Here is a 19270-nt window from a genome sequence, read left to right on the forward strand (position 1 = left end):
TCTTGCCCAAACCCCACCCCTACCCCCTGCCCTCCAGTCTCCATGTCGGGGCGTGAGGTCAGAAGGACCTGGTTTCCAGGCTTTCAGATGCTCAGTGAATGGTGGAGGCTTGCTCAGGAACGACTTTGAGTCCCCTGACGCTTAGGGGACTGACAATGCCAATACTTTGGGTCGGCCTTAGCTTGAGTGTTTTCTGCTGTGGAGACCAGACCGCCCGAGATTTGGGGGTGGGGGGCTAGTTCTGTATTTAGTCACGGTTCACCCACCTAGGGTAGCTAAGCACAGCTTCCATAATTATCTTCATTTTCTGTTATCTGTATCGTCTCATCATCATCAGGCCCCCCCCCCCCCTCCTGTGGAAGCGGGACGGACAGAGAAGGGGCTGGCTGCCAGAAGAGGACGGTTTTCTGTCTGTACCAAGGACGTTGCTCGACACAAAACTTAGAGATCCCGGCAAAGGCGGCCCGCGGAGGGCGGAGAAGCTCCCGAGCTGGGGCCGAGCCCCCCGCCGTGTTTCCCTGTTGCCATGCGACGGAGGGGGCGACGATGTACCCCCACACACACCCTGCTCAGCGCTCAAGAACACAGCCTTCCCGCCGCCGGCCTAGGGGGAGCCGGCTAGTGGGCTCTCCCTGCACCTCCTCTACACACCCTGCCGCAGCCAGGTTCTTATCCGGCGTCCCTCGCCCTGGACCGGAGGGTCAGAGGGTTGGGGTGACGAAGGGAGATCCAGCAGCCGGTGGGCCTGAACGCTTCCTCCTCCCGTGGCCCCTTGGTCCTCTACTCGCTCTTGACTCCACCCCCGTCTCTATTCCGCAGCGTCCCCTCCCTGTCAGCACTCCGCTTCCGCGACCGCACCTGCCTTAGGGGTTGAGGGGACACAAGGGAGGTAGAAAGGGAAACCGAGGGTTTGGGGAAGCACAGCACAGCAGGGTGACCGGCTCGTCCCGCGCCGCGGGTCCCCGCAGCCCCAGCGCCGCCCGCCCGGCGGCTGCGGCACCGATGCGCTGTCCGCGGTGCTGACGCCGGCCGCCCGCTCGGTCGGGAGGGGGAGGAGACGCCCTCATTCTCCGGTCGCCCCGAGTCGAGTGACCCTTTCCCCGCTCCTAAGCGGGATCTTTTCCCCAAAGGAACCCTCCGAGACCTGGCGCTGTGGATGGATGCAGGAAGAAGACACGAGCGACAGGGAACTTAAACTTCGGACTGGAGCTGGAGAGCCCGGTGTCAGGGCATTGGCGTCTTTCGGCCTCCAGCACCTGAGACCGCAGGACAACATCAAGTTGAGCAAAGTTTGGCGGCAGCTTGGACAGAAGGGAGGGATTCCGGGGCCGAAGCGCAGGGAGGGACAGGGACTGGACGGTGTTCCCTGGCGGCGTGGTGGCCAGCACCGCAGTCCGGACACCTGCTTCGGTGCCCCGCATTAATGCAGCCAGAACGGCAGGGAGGCGTCGCAGCAGCCCAGCTCCCCACCCCTTCTCTCCCTTCCTTACTCCCCACCCCCCAACACCCCGCCCCGGGCGCCGGTGACTCCGCCTCTCCGTGCCGGGCGGCTCTCCGGCTGGAGCTGGAAAGGGAGCGCTTACCCGGACTCAGCTCGGTTCCGAGGCTCCGAAGCCGACGCCGCCAGCTCAAGCCCGGGGGCGGGAGCTGGACTGCCCACGGAGCCTGCGCCGGGGAGCCACTGAGCCGGGAACGTCTCATGGGACGCGCCCGGGGTCTCTCTTCGTGCCCTGCTCTCCCGTCCCTGTCCTAGGCGCCCGGGCTCTACAGCCCGCCCCGCCCGCAGCCCGCGGCCTGTCTGGAGAGGAGTATGAGGCCCGGGGCCCCGTGGACGCCGGCCACAAGGCGGCAGGGGCCTACCTTGAGACCCCCGCGCCCGAGGGCGGTGGGTGAGGAGCCGCGGCAGCCGGCCAGGCGTCGGGGCGCAGAGAGGAGTGCCCCAGCTCCGGCGCCCGAAGGGCCGCGGGACCCGTGTGCGGCCTGAGCGCCGAGGAGGAGGCGGAGGCGCCCCGCCGTCCGGGCTCTGGAGGAGGCGGCGAGGGGCTCCGCGGCGGCCCCCGACCCCTGGTCACCATCCTCACGTTTCTGCTCCCGCGGGGGGGATGTCGCGGCCCGGGCCCCGAGCGCCGCCCCGGCCCCGGGGCTGAGCTCCGGACCATGTCCTCCCGCAGCCCCCGGCCCCCGCCCCGCCGCTGCCGCCGCCGCCTGCCGCGCCCCTCCTGCTGCTGCTGCTGCTGCCGCCGCTCGCACCTCAACGAGGACACGGGCCGCTTCGTGCTGCTGGCGGCGCTCATCGGCCTCTACCTGGTGGCGGGCGCCACAGTCTTCTCGGCGCTCGAGAGCCCGGGCGAGGCGGAGGCGCGGGCGCGCTGGGGCGCCACGCTGCGCAACTTCAGCGCGGCGCACGGAGTGGCCGAGCCGGAGCTGCGCGCCTTCCTCCGGCACTACGAGGCCGCGCTGGCAGCCGGCGTCCGAGCCGACGCGCTGCGCCCGCGCTGGGACTTTCCCGGCGCCTTCTACTTCGTGGGCACCGTGGTGTCGACCATAGGTGAGCGGCGCGCCCAGCGGGCGACTTTCCTCTCCGCGTCTTTCACCTGCCGCCCTTTCCACTGCTCGGGGCTCGAGCCGCGTCCCTCGGCTCCCTCTTCCCTTCTGAGGCCCCGTTGCCTACTTTCATTTCGCCCTCTCCTCCCCACCCGTCCCCCTCCTCCTGCTCCGTCTCTCTCTTTACTGGCTTTCGGCGCGGGAGGTGGCCTGAGAGGCCCATCTCTGGCGCGCACCCAGCGGTGACTGCCTGGCAAAGAGGCCAAACGGGGAGAACCCTCACCCGGGCGCTGGGCAGACCGGGGGCCGCCCGCGCTCCAGCACTTGCCAACTGCGTGACCTAACCGCTTGTGCCTCAGTTTTGGCTTCTAAAAAAGGACTTGGGAGAACATGTATCAGGGGCCTGCTGCTTCCTTCTTATTTCTCACGCCCCCTAGTCCTCGGTTTCCTCATCCAGGTGATTTGGAAAGCCCTTCCTCTCTCCACTCACAGCGTTGTTATCTCCTTTCTCTTCTTCTTTCTTCTTTTACACGCGTTTTCCCCCAGAGTCCTCCAGCCCTTTTACCCTGGGGAAGGCGACCATTTCCCCAAACGAATCCCTAGATCTCCTTCGCATCTTTTTTTTTTTTTTTCTTTACAGTCTACACCACCCCATTAGACTTGGAGAATAGGACTTCGGCCGCTCTGGTTCTGGTTTTCTCCTCTTACTCCCCCCCTCCCCACTTCCAACTTCCCCTCCAATTTCTTGACCTCACTTCTTTGTTACCTTGCTATCTTTTCCAACCAATAGTGGCACCAAGGGGGTAGCTTGGGTGCAGGGGGTAGTTTCTCTGTACTTTCCATCATCCCTTCCTCTTATTTTTGGTAAAATAGTTCATGATTGTGCCACTGTACAAAAAATGCTGTGTAACTGTTCCTCGAAGCCCCCCTATTTCTTTCGCCCCTCCTCTGAGCCTCTCTTGTAGAGATTGTGGAGCCATCACTGCTCCCCACTCCACCCTGCCCCTCTCTTTATTCTCCTCTCACCCACTTTCCCCATCCCCTCCCCTTTCCCTGGGCCCTGGGTGTCACGTGAAACAGACCTCTTCCCGTTACTGTATAGAGTGCAGAATAAATACAAGATTTTCACTTTGGCAAGACTTTGTGTCTCATCTACTCCTGCTTCCAGTCCCAGGGTGGAAGAAGGCACTTGGCTGGTCATGTCTCTAGTCACCCCAAAGCACTAGCCCCTGGTGGTAGTTTTGGAGGAGGGGACTGGATCCACTGGGCTGAGAGGTGAGGGATTGCACCGGCACGCCTTCTGTGGGTGGGTTCTGGGCTGGATTGGTATGCCAGCTTAGAGACGGGGGACTGGACTAACTGACCAGTGTAAGCCATTGTAGGTGGCTGCTGGGAGGCAGAGAGAAAGACTGCATCCATGTGCAGAATATGAGCAGCTAGAGATGGCTCTCTGAGTGTATATGTATAGTCTACGAAAGGGCTTCCTTTCAATGAATTTTCATGTGTCATGTTTGATCTGATGACTTTAAATAGAAAAGGCAAATGTGGCCCAAGTCCAAAGTACACACAAATTGGATAAAAATACCATTTAAAAGCTATATCATGTTGTTATGGTGATTGAAGATATAAAATGACCCCCTTAAAAAAAATCCCCTTTTAAGAGCTGCATCAAGTTGCTATAGCAACTAGAGTTTTTTTTTTTCTTTTTTTTTTTCTTTAAAGTGCTTTAGAAGTACTAAAGATGCTTAGTCCTGGAAGATGACATCATGTGTTCATAGCTCATTATTGATTTATGCTCTTCCTCTTGTAAACACACCCTTTTGCTTTCACCTAGAGGCAACCTGTGCACATACTGGGCAGCCACAGCCCTTCTTTCCCAGCGGTGCGCTCTGACCTTGGCTTCCTAATGGAACCCACAGGTTAAGGGAAAGGTGGTAGCAGTGTCCCCTTCCCCTACAGGCCATGAGTCTATCCAAATGGGGCCTCATTCCAGTGACCTGTGGTCTCTGTGCCTTTCTGATGAGCTCCCATCAATGCCTTCATTCACTGCCCAGCCATGGCTTCTACAGCTTCTCTCAGTTCTTTGCACAAAATCAAGTCAGTGTGTTGGTAAATTGTTCCAAGCCCGAGCCTTTAATCTACGAGCAGGATTGGCTGTTCTTTAGTCAAGCAGAAAGAAACTATGTTCTCTTTCTTGATTTGTGTTTTGGGATGTAGGCAAGCATTGTAGGAGGCTATGCTGAAGCTGGTGGCTATGTTACAAATGACCCAGCACATTGTTTCCAAAATCTGCTGCAGGGAGATATTTATCTCTGAGAAGAGCTGCACTCAGGGCCAGAACCAGCCAGTGGACAGCTCAGCATTGAACTAGCCCCTTTGCAGCGGTGCCAAGAGAGCCACACAAGTAGCAGGGTCTCTGGCAGTTATCCACCTGCTGACGTGGTATGGGGCGGTGGTTCAAATTGGTCACTTCTGTCAGATAAGTTCTGCTGAATCCCGAAGTAGCATGATTTTTATTTCAGGCTTCTCTTGGATGAGATTTAAGTAAAGACCTACATACGTCAGTTTCACTTCTCTTTATGTAGTTCCTTTCCCTTAAATGCCCTGAGTCTTCAGAGACAATTATTACTGGTGCTTTTATGGATTCAGCAGCTCAGGGAGCCAAAGCTGAATCCAAAATGGGCAGTCAGTATTCTCTATCTGCCACCTCATCCAGCGAAGAGGAAAATTAGCATGCACTCAGTTTTATTTGACTATCACAGTGTGTATGGTCCATGCAGCAGTGTGGACATTTTCTTGTATTGTAGAGACCCAACTAAATGATTCATCTAGACTTCAGTATAGAAAACCCTTTCTTCATTCATGCCATAAATATGATATATTGTGATATATTGTGTGTATCAGGCCCCAAGTGCTAATATGTTGAAAGGTTAAAGCTTATTCTACAAGACAAAAGTTGAAGCATATTCCAACATGGGCAGTTGGATTGCAGTGTTCATGGGCGCCACATCTTGGCTAGCCTCACTAATGATGATTGGAACAAGGAGGGGTCCTTTGGTCCAATCCCGTGTGGCTCAGAGTGTTAAGGGACGTGTCTCAGGTCACAGTTAATTATGTATTCAGCTGGGTCCAGAATCCAAGTTATGCAGTGTTTATTCTACCAGTTTCATTTCTATAATTGGTGGGCACATTCCTGTTTGAGGCTGAAGTATTTAATAACGGGTGTGTGTGTGTGTGTGTGTGTGTATCTGTGTGTGTGTCTGACAGACACCACAGCAGGGCTGAGCAAAAGGACTGGTCTGTTGGTCAGGCCAACAGCTGATTAAGTCCAGAGAAAACTTGAAGGATCAGACACATCTTAGAGGTCAGATAGACTAGAAGCATCTGGTAAGTCTTAGACAGCTGGGAAGGCAAGAGCCAGTACCAAGAAAGTTAGAGACAGAAATGCTAACAAGTAGGAGACATTCGGGTAAATTCTGGTCCAAGGACAGCAACCACTTTCTCTCTGCCTTCTTTTGCACGTGTGTGTGTGTGTGTGTGTGTGTGTGTGTGTGTGTGTAAGGGAGGGGAAGAAGGGGCAGGAATGGGCCTTCAGCTAGAGGGAGACACAGAAGAAAAATTCAGGTGTGGTTGTGTGTACTCATGTTAGATGAAACACCATGATGAGGTAGAATATTTGTCCTGACTTTTGGCTTGAACAAGGCCCATATCTGGAGCTAGGTAATTTGCAGCTGTCCACACAACATAGACCCAGTGGGAAGATTTGCCAGTGATTGTTCAGTGGTAGTTGAGGCTGAATAGAAAGTCAGTCTGAATAGCTTAAGCAAAATGAAAATCCACTTTGTGGTCTAAATTATTCATATTGATTGCTTACACTGAACTGAAATCCTGGGCAATTATTATTTCTGCCATCTATGCTATATGACATATCCCCAGGGGGTTGAAATCAAGTATGTTTTAATGTAAATACATCTATTTATTCATTCCTCCATTTAACAAAATCCAAGACAAGCAGAACTCATAACCATGCATGTGTCGCCTTTGGCATGTTGTTATCTGCATCTCGCATGATTACATGAACTCCTAAAGAGAAAGACACTGGCTGGTGTTCTTTTAGTACTAAATAGTATTCTTGGAGTCAGGCCCTAGCTCAAAGATATTCAAACAATCCAAAGAGTATTAATCCATCATTTCACATCCTAAAGGATGTTTTATTGGTTTACTTTGAAAAGATTAAAAGGAAACTCTCCACTGGGGTTTTAATTATGCAACTGCTGTCAGATTTACACATAGGGAAGAACATATTTAAAAGTCTCTCTCAAATGGCAGCTTGATATAAACAGAAATATTTTTGCTTCCTTTTATTAGGTTTTCTGGCAGCATATTTTAGCTATAAAGCTAAAACCATGCCGCTGTAGCCGGGATGGTGTAGGTATAAGAGATTTCACTTTTGGCACTGCATAATTTAGCTTGCTACTTTCAGAATTAGGCATACTTAATTATTCAACTGCAAGATTAGTAACAAGTCCTAACTTTTTACTTCTTTTTTAACATGGAGTTTTTAAAATGTTTTTGCTTCAAAGGAAACTAAGACATTATGAGTCCGAAATGTCACTACCACATTTACATTCGGTTTTCTTCTGACATGTATGTAATCCAGCTGGAGGCGGCTCTGATGCTGGGAATGAAATACATTACCCAGAAGGAGAGGAGTACCTTTCCTCGCTTATTTCTCTCATCAGCTATTTTTTATTGGAAGATGATGCTATGACAACTTTGAAGGACATTTAGGGGAAAAAATCCATCATTAGATTTGAAGCTGTAGATGGAGAGCAAGGAAATACATTCTAATTCACTGCTCCGTCCTCAGCACCCAGCACTGAACCCAGCACATTGTAAATAGTCAATAATTATAATAACTCATAATACTCTGCCCTAACATAATTGTTTTCATTTTTGCAAGTTCCCCTGCAGTTCTTTGTCACCTTTTGTAGGAAAAAGAAAGGGAACTACTTGACAAGTGCTGAGCTGCTTTTGGTAACATTTTTTTATCAGTGTTGTTTCCATGTTTCCGCATACTAATTTTAATGGGTGCATAATACTCTATCTAACTGATGTTCTATAATTTACTACCCCTATTGCTGTGTAGCTGGGTGTGGTTCCCAATTTGGGGGCTGTTGTGAGTAATGCCACAGTGATCATCTTTATGATGGCCTTTTCTTTACGCAATATCTCCTTCAGTTGAATTCCCAGCAGTGAAATTGATAGTTAGGGCACACTACCATCTTCATGGCTCTTGGGGCCAGTCCCTTTGGAGTGAAGGACTGTCTCATCTCTCCTGAGCTGAGCCTACAACCTCTACAAAGCCTAGAAGAGACTGGACAGTTACCCAGCAAATTGCCCCATGGAAACAGGCCACAGATTCACTTGGTTTTCTCCAGGATTGCACTCACTCCCAGGGGCTGAGCTGACCACTGAACAAGTCAGTGACTAAAGCATCTTCAGCCTCCCTTGCTTTAATGAGAGCCACTTCCTCTGGGAAATTTTGGATGGGTGGAGAAGGGCAGGAAGGAAAACAGGAGCAGCTGCCCGGCCATCAAAGACAGAGAAGGGGTACCTGGACCTTCTTCCTTCCTGTCCCCTGCTTTCCCAGGGATGTCTGCCACCACTCCTGGGCCTAGCCAGTTGAGGGAGAGGGTTCTTCCCTTTGGTCCTGACTGTGCCCAAGGACCCCAGCCTGGACTGGCCCAGAATTGTGCCACATGGAGCAGACACCTACCTCTAGAGTATTCCAGCTGGAAAGCACCATAAAAATCTTCCAGAACTTTCCCCAGGCATTTATACCATTTTGTCAACAAAAGCCAACAAGCAGCCTATTACAGAAAACAGGGGAGCTGGAGCCACACCCATCAGACCTCCCCTTAGACGCCATGAAAGCTTCTCTGAGGAGCCCTGGTGCTCCTCCAAGACCAACCTGAAGAGGGTTAAGTTAGCCTTGTTCCTCATTTTACATAGGTTCAGAGAAGGAGAGAGGTTGTTCAAGGTTGCACAGCAAGTCAGAGGGGCATTTGCTGAGAGCTGGTGCTGACCCAGGACCTACCTATGTGGACTCTGAGGTCCTTGAGCTCTCATGCCGCCTTGGAAAAGTTTCCTGAATACTGCTGAAGAGCTCTCTGTCTGTCTGTCTGTCTGTCTCTCTCTCTCACACACCCACACACACCCACACACACACACACACCCCAAATGATGGGACAAGTACAGAACCAGATCCCGCCATGGCTCTTCCTGAGCAGATACCAGTCTTCCCAGAAGGGGTGAAAGTTAAACAGTACATCAGAGACAAAGGGGAAGAGCTTGGAGGGAGGGGGGTAGGGCATCTGAGGCGCAGCAAAGTAAGTCGAGTGCCTTGGAGGGGTCCTCCAGGAAGAAGCTCCTGCTCCATCTGCAGGTTGTGGTGGAGCCTCAGGTCTGTGTTAGAAGGTGGAGCTCAGTGCCGCCACCCCCGTCAGCTACAGAGGGACTCTCCGTGCCCTTGCGTGGTGACCTCAGATTCAGAGGAGGTGAGATGGAGCAAAAAGCCATTGTGTTCCTGTGCGCAGCCCCAGCCCGGGGTCTTCCCTAGTCTCCTAGCCCTCCCCTTGCTTCTGCCCAGCTCCACTGACCTTCCCAGGATCCAGGGCTTGGCCAGGGGCTGCCAGCCAGCCAACCAGAATGTGGGGCTGAGGTGGGCGCGCTGGGCAGTCTCAGGCTCTGATCTCACCTGGGGTCAGTGGCAGGGTTTCTACGAGGTGAAGTTTGGGGAGGCATAGGGTCTTGAGGCTCTGAGGACAAAGGACTTTGCATGGGACTGAGACAGTACAGGAGAGGTGCTGGTAGAGAGTGAGAGAGAACCGAAGCCCCTTGGCTCACCCCAAGCCAGCTCTTGGCTGCCACCACGGCTGTCAGGCTCTGGCCCCAGGAAGTTCTGTCCTAAACCAGGCCATTCCCTAGCCAACCGCCAGCTCTAATTCTTGGGGGACCGTAGCAGCCAGTGGCTCTGGTAAGGATGCTCTGGACCATCTGTGAGTGTCACCTCCTCCCTGGGCTTGAGCAAGCCCAGCTCAGGACTAAGCTCACTAGCAGGACGGGTGTGCAGGACCCTGTGAAGGATTAAGCTCTGGGGGACCCACTCTGTCACTTCCCCCAGATCCCAGGTGACTCCAGGATGGAGCTTCCAGTATCTTGTAATTTGAAGTCTTACAGTGTCTGGATACAATGTCATTATTCTCACAGTAACAGATATTGCCGACCAGGAAGGCAGGGTAGCACAGAGCAGTGCTTCTCCATCAGTAAAGTGCATGCAAATCACCAGGCTCTTGTCAAAGTGCAAGAGCACTTTCTGTTCAGTAGGTCTGGGTGGGACCTGAGACTGCATTCCTCATTAGCTCCCAGTGACGCCCATATTCTGGGTTCCCAGACTGCACTGGGCATAGCACGGGAAGAGAGAAGCAGCAGTGAGTCAGGAACTGGCAGCTTGGACCCGCTCTGCCCCTCACTGGCCGCACGGCTGTGGACAGGACACGTCACCACGCAGGGCCTCAGTGTCTTCATTCCTAAAAGCAGGGAGTGCCGGGGTCACTTGGGTCCCTTCCAGCTCTGATGTTCTCATATCTGGGAAGGCTATTCGCTCACATCCTCTGGTGCAGTTTAGTGCAGGCTAAAGGCACCAACTCTGCAGACTGGGTCCCAGTCCCAATTCCGCCACTGACAAGCCATGTGCTCCCAGTGAGAGGATGTGCCTCTTCTTACCTCAGTTCCCTCCTCTGTAAAGTGAGGACAACCATCCTCCCTCCCCCACGGGCACCTACGAGGGCTGAATGAGCTAATCCACGTGTGCGGCATCAGCTCCTCAACTGGGCAAGCCTCGTGGGTGAGCCCTGGGCTGCCAGCCTGCACGGGGGGAAACCGAGGCCCAGTTCATCGCCGACCCACCACTCTGCGTACAGCCCTCTGGGTCTCAGCCGCCCCTGCACTGTGGCATCTGCCACCCTCTCATCGGCCGCTGTCTCTGGGGCATGTTGCTGTCCTACGCTGTTACATAACTGGCCTGGGAGGGTGCTTTTTAAAATGCATTTTCTTTGGTTCCTCAACTAGAATGTCTTTTTTTTTTTAATATTTTTTAAATTAAATTTATTTATTCATTTATTTTTGGCTGCATTAGGTCTTCGTTGCTGCACGCGGGCTTTCTCTAGCTGTGGTGAGTGGGGGCTACTCTTTGTTGCGGTGCGTGGGCTTCTCACTGAGGTGGCTTCTCTTGTTGTGGAGCACGGGCTCTAGGCACGCAGGCTTAAGTAGTTGTGGCACGTGGGCTCAGTAGTTGTGGCGCACGGGCTTAGTTGCTCTGCAGCATGTGGGATCTTCCTGGACCAGGGATCGAACCCGTGTCCCCTGCATTGGCAGGCGGATTCTTAACCGCTGCACCACCAGGGAAGCCCTAGGATGTCTTAATAATTCCTCATGTGTGTGCTCTTTGATCTCTTTAAAGAAGCTGTTTGGTGAATAACTGAACAAGTGACTGAGCGGTGGTTTAGACCATTGTCCCCTGGTACGTCTCTGCTTCTCGCCCCCAGAGCAGAGCCCTGGGGAGCCACACCCCTGCCCACCATCCTGGTTTAGTGGGCTGAGGCCTCTTGGCAGTGCTTGGGCTTAGGGGGAGGTCGTGGAGCTGAGACCAGCAGAGAGGCCAGATGGGGCTGAGGCCAGGCCTCGCTACGCTTCTCTGAGGCGACTCTGGTGTTGGGATTGCGGGTGGAGGAGGCTGCAGGATGGCACTGAGGTGAACAGCCCCATTTTGGGTGGGAGCCAGGGTGCTGCTCCAGGTCCCCAGGCCCAAACCTTACTCTGTACCCTTCATCCTGGGGCTACTCAGCTCCCCTGATGGGTAGAAAAAGCATCCCCTGTCCTAGGGCAGGACAGGGGAGGCTGCAGGGCCTGCCAGCATGTTCCCTCTCCAGACTCCACCGTGGCAGCAGCCAGGGCCTTTGTTCCGGGGAGCAAGAGGGTAACCGAAACATCGCTGGTCTCATTGATTGTCACCCCCCCACACACATACACACACACACACACGTCGTGCTTGCCCGTCTACTGTGTTTTTACCCATGTTTACTCAGGAAACTCCCCCAAACCCTAGGACAGCAAAGAGGATGCTATTATCCCACTTCACAGACGAAGAGACAGGCTCAGAGAGGTTAAGCGATTTGCCTGGGTTCACACAGCAAGGAGGCAATGGCAGGATAGAGGATTCAGGGCTCCTGACTGTATAGCATCCTTTCTGCTGCCCCTGAGCCATGCACGACCACAGAGGGAGAAGAGTCACAGCCCAGTCTGGGGTCTGCTGCGGGGTGGGGGCAGAAGAGGTGAATATGAGGTGGTGTCAGCAAGGGCTCAAGCACAGTTTAGGGATTTGGATTTGGCTGTGCTGTGCTCCTTGTAGCCCCAATGGCTACACTGAGCTTTCCATCCTACACAACCCTGCTCCCTTTTTGAGGGAGGCTGCAGGCAGGCAAAGCATGGTGCTTCACGCAGAGCTCACTACAACTCTGGGAGCCGTTGATGGGAACTTTGGGGGCCAATTGCACCAAGCTCTTGCCCAGAGAAAGGACCTCATGAGCCGAGGGCCCTCAGCCTTGCACTTGGGATAGCAGCAGTGGCCACAGAGTGGCGGGACCAGAAAAGCAAATAACCAGAAGGTCCGCACTTGAGCACATCAGCCAGGAAAGTCTGGGCACACGGCCAGCTCAGGACTGTCCAAGGTCATGTCCTGGAGGCAAACCCACCCAGACATTGAGGGAAGGCATGAAACCAAGCACCAGCCGGTGCACCCCTAGCTCTAGCCACTCTTAACTTCTGGCCATCCCTCCTGCACCCCACCCCTGAACCCCAGGCACATTCAGCCTCCAGGCCATTGCTCAGGCTGTTTTCTCCACCTGGAATGTTCTTCCCTTTCTCTCCATTTTCCACCAAGTGAACTTGGACTTCAAGGTGCAGCTTAAACGAGGCCACTAGAGCGAGACCTTCTTGGAGCCCCTCTTACTGCCCCCAGACACGTGGTCATTACCTGTTTCTATGCCAGTTTCCCTGGCAATAATACCAGCCTCTGTTCGGTGGGGTAAGGTATGGTAAAGGCTGGCACCGGACCCAGAACAGAGTAGGTATCCTTTCTCCTTCCTCCAGGTCAGGAGCTCTGTCTTAGTAGTGCTTGTCACTGCTACAGTTAATGACAATAATAGCCATATGGCAGCAGCCATGCATTGAATGACTACTGTAAAGTGGGCACCGTGTCTGGAGATGGGGATAATTGAAAAGCAAAGAGGTAGTTTCTGCAAATCATGGAGCAGAATGCTTGGCACAAAGTAGGCGATTAATCAATGTTGAATGGACGGAATGAATAAATGAGTGTGAGTAACTGAAAACCTTGGACTGCTGGAAATAATAAAAAGAGAGTGGAAAAAACTGGGCCCAGGCTGGGCTCCAGGAACCTCCCAGCACCTCCCTCTCCCTCCCGCCCTGTGGAGCTGGAGGGGCTGGCTGTGCACTGGCCCTTCTGCTGGGCCGTCGCTTTAACCATCTCTCAGTGGCTGGCAGGTGTGCAGTAGACAGCTAGCTCATTCTGGCTGGGGCTCCCCTGGCGGACAGTGCTGTCTCCGTGGCTCTCTGAGTCAGCTGGGTCCTTGTCCTACCCTGCCTGGGGCCCGGCAGAATCATTGGATTGATACCAAACCAGACGATTCTGAGCCTCAGCCCCCAGAGCCCCAGGAGTGGTGGGAAAAGTTCAGTTCTGAACAATGAGGCCAGGCTTCTGGCCCCAGCTCTCCCACCGACCCAGATGCCCCATCTGGCCCTGGCCTTGGCCGCAGCTTCCAGCCACAAGGAAGCCCCGCTGAATTCTGCCTCTCGGCTCAATAGTTCTACCTTTTCCATCACCAGCCCATGGCACACCCCTTAGAAACCAGATGTTGGCTCACAAATTGGACAGAAGTTTTATCAGTAACTAAATGCAATTCCACAAATCCAGAAAACCACCCCTATCCACACAGCCCAGCACCATCACAATGCCTCTAAAAATACTTGGGGAAGCTTTTATTGGAATGGGGTGTCCCAGCTTTCTGGAAAGTTACAGTTGAGATAAACACAAGCCCCAAATCGCACTCCGCGTGACTTTTCCCTAATCCTTTCCAAATGGCCACGACCTCATTCCCTTGCTGCCAAGTGTTCTGAATTCTGAGCACCTCGTGGTGAGCTGCTCACACCAGGACCTGCCAGAAAAGCTTCAGGGACAGCCCAGGCCGGAGAGGGAAAGGAAAACACAAAACTCTGCCCACGTTGAGTGAAACTGCGGGGTCTGATCCTCCCAGCGCCCAGGAGCCTGTCTCTCCTGTTCTCTGCTCCATCCCCCAGTGCCTGGCACCAGGCTTGGCACATGGGAGGGGCTCCACGAATATTTGTGGAAAGAACATAAATGTGAATAATTGGCCGTTTCCAAGATTTTCAACTCTGCCTAGGCACCAGTTTAAGAAAAAGTAAAATACGAAAATCTCCACTTACAAATCAGGTGATGATTCACTTTGTAAAAGAAAGCTTCAATTTGCAAAGGTGTTCACTCCGGGGCTTCTGTATGTAGCCAAGCACACCAGTGCATTTGAAGTGAGATACAGGGCTTCCCTGGTGGCGCAGTGGTTGAGAATCTGCCTGCCAATGCAGGGGACACGGGTTCGAGCCCTGGTCTGGGAAGATCCCACGTGCCGCGAAGCAACTCGGCCCGTGAGCCACAACTACTGAGCCTGCGCGTCTGGAGCCTGTGCTCCGCAACAAGAGAGGCCACGATAGTGAGAGGCCCGCGCACCGCGATGAAGAGTGGCCCCCGCTTGCCGCAACTAGAGAAAGCCCTCGCACAGAAACGAAGACCCAACACAGCCAAAAATTAATTAATTAATTAATTTTAAAATAAATAAATAAATAAAGTGAGATGCAACGTGCAGCCAGTATGTCAGGAACCCAACCCGTCAGCCACATCAAGTCCCATTTACTGCCATTGCCACCTTCACACAAACCCCAAATCCCTGAGGCAGCCCAGTGCCTAAAGTCAAGGGCTTCTGGTCGAATTAGTGAGCAATACACATGACCCAGTGGGCAATTCAGAAGTGTGTATTTCAAGAGCTAATGTGGGTGGTGTGTCTTGTAGTGACGAGCTGCCCAGGTCCACTGGAGCAGTCCAGCCGACGGAGCATATGCCCAATGGACGGAAAGTGCCTTATAAAGCTCCTCGATGTGCATTGTTCAGCCAGGCGGGTGGGTATTGTCTGTGTCTCCATTTTAAGAAGGAAGAAATCTGCAACACCAAGAGACAGTTTGCAGTGCAGTGTAGTGGTTAGGAGCAGGTGCTGAGGGCCCTGGCCTGGGTTAGAATTTCAGCTGTCATTCACTGGTGGGGTTGCCAGGGAACATCTCCTGCTCATTCACTGAAGAAGTCTGGCTCACTGCCTTCCTCTTCACCCCTCTCCAGTCTCCCAGGCGTGATCCATCCAAGACCCGGGCCTCACATTCCTTGACCATCTCACCTACAGCAATGTTTTTCTCTATCCCACTCTGGCAGGTACTCTGTTCTACCCATGTCCTTGCTATGACCAGTGAACTGCACTACCTTCAAAGCTCACCTTCTGATCACCCCCTCCCATCCTTCCAGCTCTCATCCTCTGTTGACCCAATAGAGTATTCCTTGGACCCCAAACGGGTAATCTCCTACTATGTTTCCATCATCTTTTTTGGGCCCTCATTTCTTTTCTAATCCAGCTTAGATTCACTCCCTCTGCAAGGACCCTTAACTTCCTTGCCTCTCTCTCTCTCTCCCTGCATTGTGTCCCTGTCCCCAACTTGGTACCATCAAAATGCCAGCTTTCCACCTATTCCTTACCTGTACCCAAGCTGCTACACATGGCTGGAGAAAACCATGCAAACATGCTGACTGGTCCAACTTTAAATTAGTGACCCTGGGGACCAGCTGGACACTCCATGCTGGCAGACCCTCCTACTACCTTCCTATTGTGTCAGTTCACCGCTTATCCCTCTTCTTCCCACCTCCAGCCTCCCATAGCCCTCACTCTCTGCTCACACTTCACTGAGAAAATAAAAGTCATCAGACAGGGACTCTCATCTTTACAACCGCAAATCCATTCATCATGTGGAGCTGCTTCTTCCTTATGATAGCAGACAGATTGTCCACTTTCAAATGCCTGCTTCACTGGGTCTCATCCCCTCCAACTTTCTCAAAGACTGTTTCTGCCATGACCCTTCCCATACATTGTCAGTCTGTCCTCCATTGGCATGCAAACATGCTCTCTTTTCTTCCTTCTTAATAGACCCCTCCCTTGACCCCTGCATCACCTTCCAGCTACCTCCCCATTTCTCTGCTCCTCTTTACGGGAAAACTTCTCCAAAGAGTAGTCAACATCTCCCTTCCTCCCCTGGATCCACATCGATCCAGAATCTACCCCATATTTCCACTGAGTCTGCTCTTATAAGATCCCCCATGGCCTCCTTTCTGCTAATCCAGTGATGACTTCCCTGTCTTCATCTTACTCAGCAACTCAGCAATATTTGACACCACTGGCCATTCCTCCTTGAAATCCTCTTTTCTCTTGGCTTCTGAGACATCATGCTCTCCTTGACCCTCACTGGCTGCTATCCTGTCTCCTTCACTGAATCCCCTCCTTTGTGTGATCTCTCATTATTAGAGGGCCCCACATTCAGTCCTTAGGCCTTTCTCCCTGGATTCTCTCTCCAGACAATGTCACTTAACCTGTAGGGGAAGAAAACTTTTTTCCTCTATGCCCTTAGGTTTTATACCTGGAGTACTGCAAATTAAACTGACAAAAGACAGATTAACATGAGAAAAGTCTTATTATGTGTGCATATGGAGGGCTTCATAGAAAAGAACTGACATCCAAAGAAGCAGTTAAGCCTGAGGCTTATATACCATTTTAACAAAGAGCGGTAAATTGTGGAGAAGTGATAAGGCAAAGGCAAAAGGGTTTGGGCTTCTAGGAGTGGTAAATTGTGAGAAGGTAAATATATGGAGGAAAGGAAGGTAAGGGTTATTTTAGTAAGGTTTGTTGTGCAGACTCCAATTTGTACAGTCTTGGGGTGAGAAGTGTCTCTGGTTATTAAGAGTTGTTCTTCTTTCCTGGTATAGTTGAGGAGAGGGGGGACACCTTCACAAAGGAAAATTTATACCCTACCTTTGGGCAGATAGGGGAAGGGTAGAGAGCTTTTCCTGAGTCTGCTGTTTCTCTATTGCCTCCAGCTCAAAATAATCCTTATGCCAAAGTTGCATATTTTGGGGTCACATCCTCTGATCCCCTTCACACCCCATGGCTTTAAAGCCCACCTATCTGCTGATGACTTCCAGAAGAATAACTCCAATCTTCCACACTATGCTTCAAGACCATAGGTCCAAGGGCCAAAATAGAACTGTTGATTTCTGCTTTGTTCCAGTCTTCCTCATCTCAATAAATGGCACCATCATGAAGAGCTGCCCTGATTCCTCTTTCTCTCTAATTTTCCATATTCATCATCAAATCCTGTCAGCTCAATCTGTAAAATACATTCCTATTTCATCCCCTGTCTCTGTGCCCATCACTACTGGTCTACTCTGATCACAACCACTGTATGTTGCTGGGGCAACTAAATCAGTCTCCTAACCAATCCTCCAGCTTCCTTTCTGCTTCTTGACAACCTCTTCTCCACACAGCAGCCAAAGAGGTCTTTAAAAGTATACATCAGTCAAACTCTTCCCTTATTTGAAACCCGCCAGTGATTCCCCATTGCAGGAAATCTGACTCCTCACCATGACATGCAAGGCCCTGTGTGACCCTGGCCCTGCCTCTTCTCAGCCTCACTGGTACTGCTCTCCCCTTTGCTCAACTCACTATGGTGTCCAGACTGGACTTATTAGACCTCAGGGCATTTGCATTTGCTGTTCCTGCTCCTGGGAGTCCAGCTCCCTGGGTCTTGGCATGGCTGACTTCTCAACCACATTCAAGCCTCAATATCTAAAACTAAAATGTCACCCCTTGAGGAGCCTTCTTTAACTACCTGACTATAATCGTGTCCCCCATTCACCCCCAGCTGCTGTCCATCACACTACGGTCTTATTAGAGTATGTACCACTTTCCTAAATCATCCAGTTCCTGTATTTACTTGTTTGTTGCCTAACCTCTAGCCACTCCCTGCTCCATGAGAACAGGGGTCTCGTCTCCGCACCCACTGTTATATTCCCAGCGCACAGCACAGCACTTGGTGTTTGTTGAACAAATGAACAAACTTCCAAAACTTCTGTTTTAACATCTATAAAATGGGAACAAAACAGTGCCTATCTCACACAGTTGTTGGCAGAATTGTATGAGACCATGAATGTAGGTGCTTCATCTGGCCATGGCATTTAATAAGCACTCTAATATGAGCTAGTGTTTTTATTAATAATTTGGCTGAGATCACACAGTGAGTGGTAAAGCTGGACCCCAAATCCTTTGCTCATTCCAGCGTGTCTGATGCCACCTCTCAGGTTGCAGGGTAGGCCTGTGGGAGCAGCGCGAGTGAGGTCAGGACCAGCCTGCCTTAGGCATGTTGAGAACCAACAACAGGTAAAACTGCCTTTATAGGTTTAGGTCATATCAGAGGGTCTTGAAAGCTGGGCAGAAACATCTTAGACTTGGCATGGGGAGCAATAAGGAGCCATTACATGTTCTTGAGCAAGAGTGTAAAGTGATGATGAGTGTTTGAGAAGAGGATTCTGGCTGATTAGTCACTATATAGTTATGCCATTAAATCAGGCAATCTAGTTAGTGTAAATTGCCGGTCTCTAGACTGCCTGGAAACAACCAGATGATTTGAAGTCCCTTGTTTTGGCTGTTCACTTTGAACATTTAAATCAGCCCACTACGAGCTGTCCCCTTCATTTTATGGGGAGCTTATGTATCTCTATAGGTGGCAAATCCTTGAGTTTGTAATATCATCTCTGAACTGCTGTGTGATTCCAAACTCATTCAAAAGATTGCCAATGCGTATTGTTTCTTCATGAGCTCTAAGTGGCTCATGATATTTGATAGTTCTAATTTTATAGCCAGTGGTGTACACACTTTGAACAAAGAGCAGAATTTGGCACATTTGACTTAGCAGCTGTGTACAAATCTTTCTCACAATGATGTCTGCCTCATGGGGTTGTGGGGAGGACGCCACATAATAGGCCAAGGGTCAATAAATGTTTGTTGTTTTGTTTATGTGTGTTTATGCTGAATATTTGTGTGCAGAGTGATTTGGGTGGAGAGGGCTAGGGATAGGGGCCGGGGATCCTGGGCTCTTGGGGACAGTTCATCTCCCTCCCCTCCTTGGCTATCGTCCTCTCTGAGCTGCACTCACCTTCACCAGTCACCACTCTCACGTGCCGTGCACCTTCCCGAACGAAGTCTGTTTAAATTCCTCATCCACTGGAAATCTCCCTCCCCCTTCTCAGTGTTTGAGCCTTTACATCCCTTTACCATCATAGGGATGGTATAGATTCATTTCATAGAATTTCATAGAAGAATCATTTCATAGATTCTTGGGAGGGAGAGTAGATACGATCAGGTGATTAGATGATCATTTTAAATCAGAAGTCTCCTGGCCTTTTTAAGTGTGAGGATCACTTTAAAAG

At 51.6% G+C, this 19270-nt stretch overlaps 1 protein-coding gene across 1 annotated transcript in view; it reads left to right on the plus strand.

Moving 5' to 3' along the window:
• The first annotated feature begins 906 nt into the window (after window positions 1-906).
• Window positions 907-19270, plus strand: part of KCNK12 (potassium two pore domain channel subfamily K member 12) — a 51194-nt gene continuing 32830 nt past the window's right edge. The window contains exon 1 of the mRNA XM_082358258.1: window positions 907-2548. Coding sequence (XP_082214384.1) covers window positions 2158-2548 — 391 coding nt within the window. The 5' untranslated portion in view covers window positions 907-2157. The remainder of the gene's footprint in view (window positions 2549-19270) is intronic.

This window comes from Balaenoptera borealis (assembly GCF_965194805.1).
Source record: "Balaenoptera borealis genome assembly, chromosome: 15".
Lineage (NCBI taxonomy): Eukaryota > Metazoa > Chordata > Mammalia > Artiodactyla > Balaenopteridae > Balaenoptera > Balaenoptera borealis.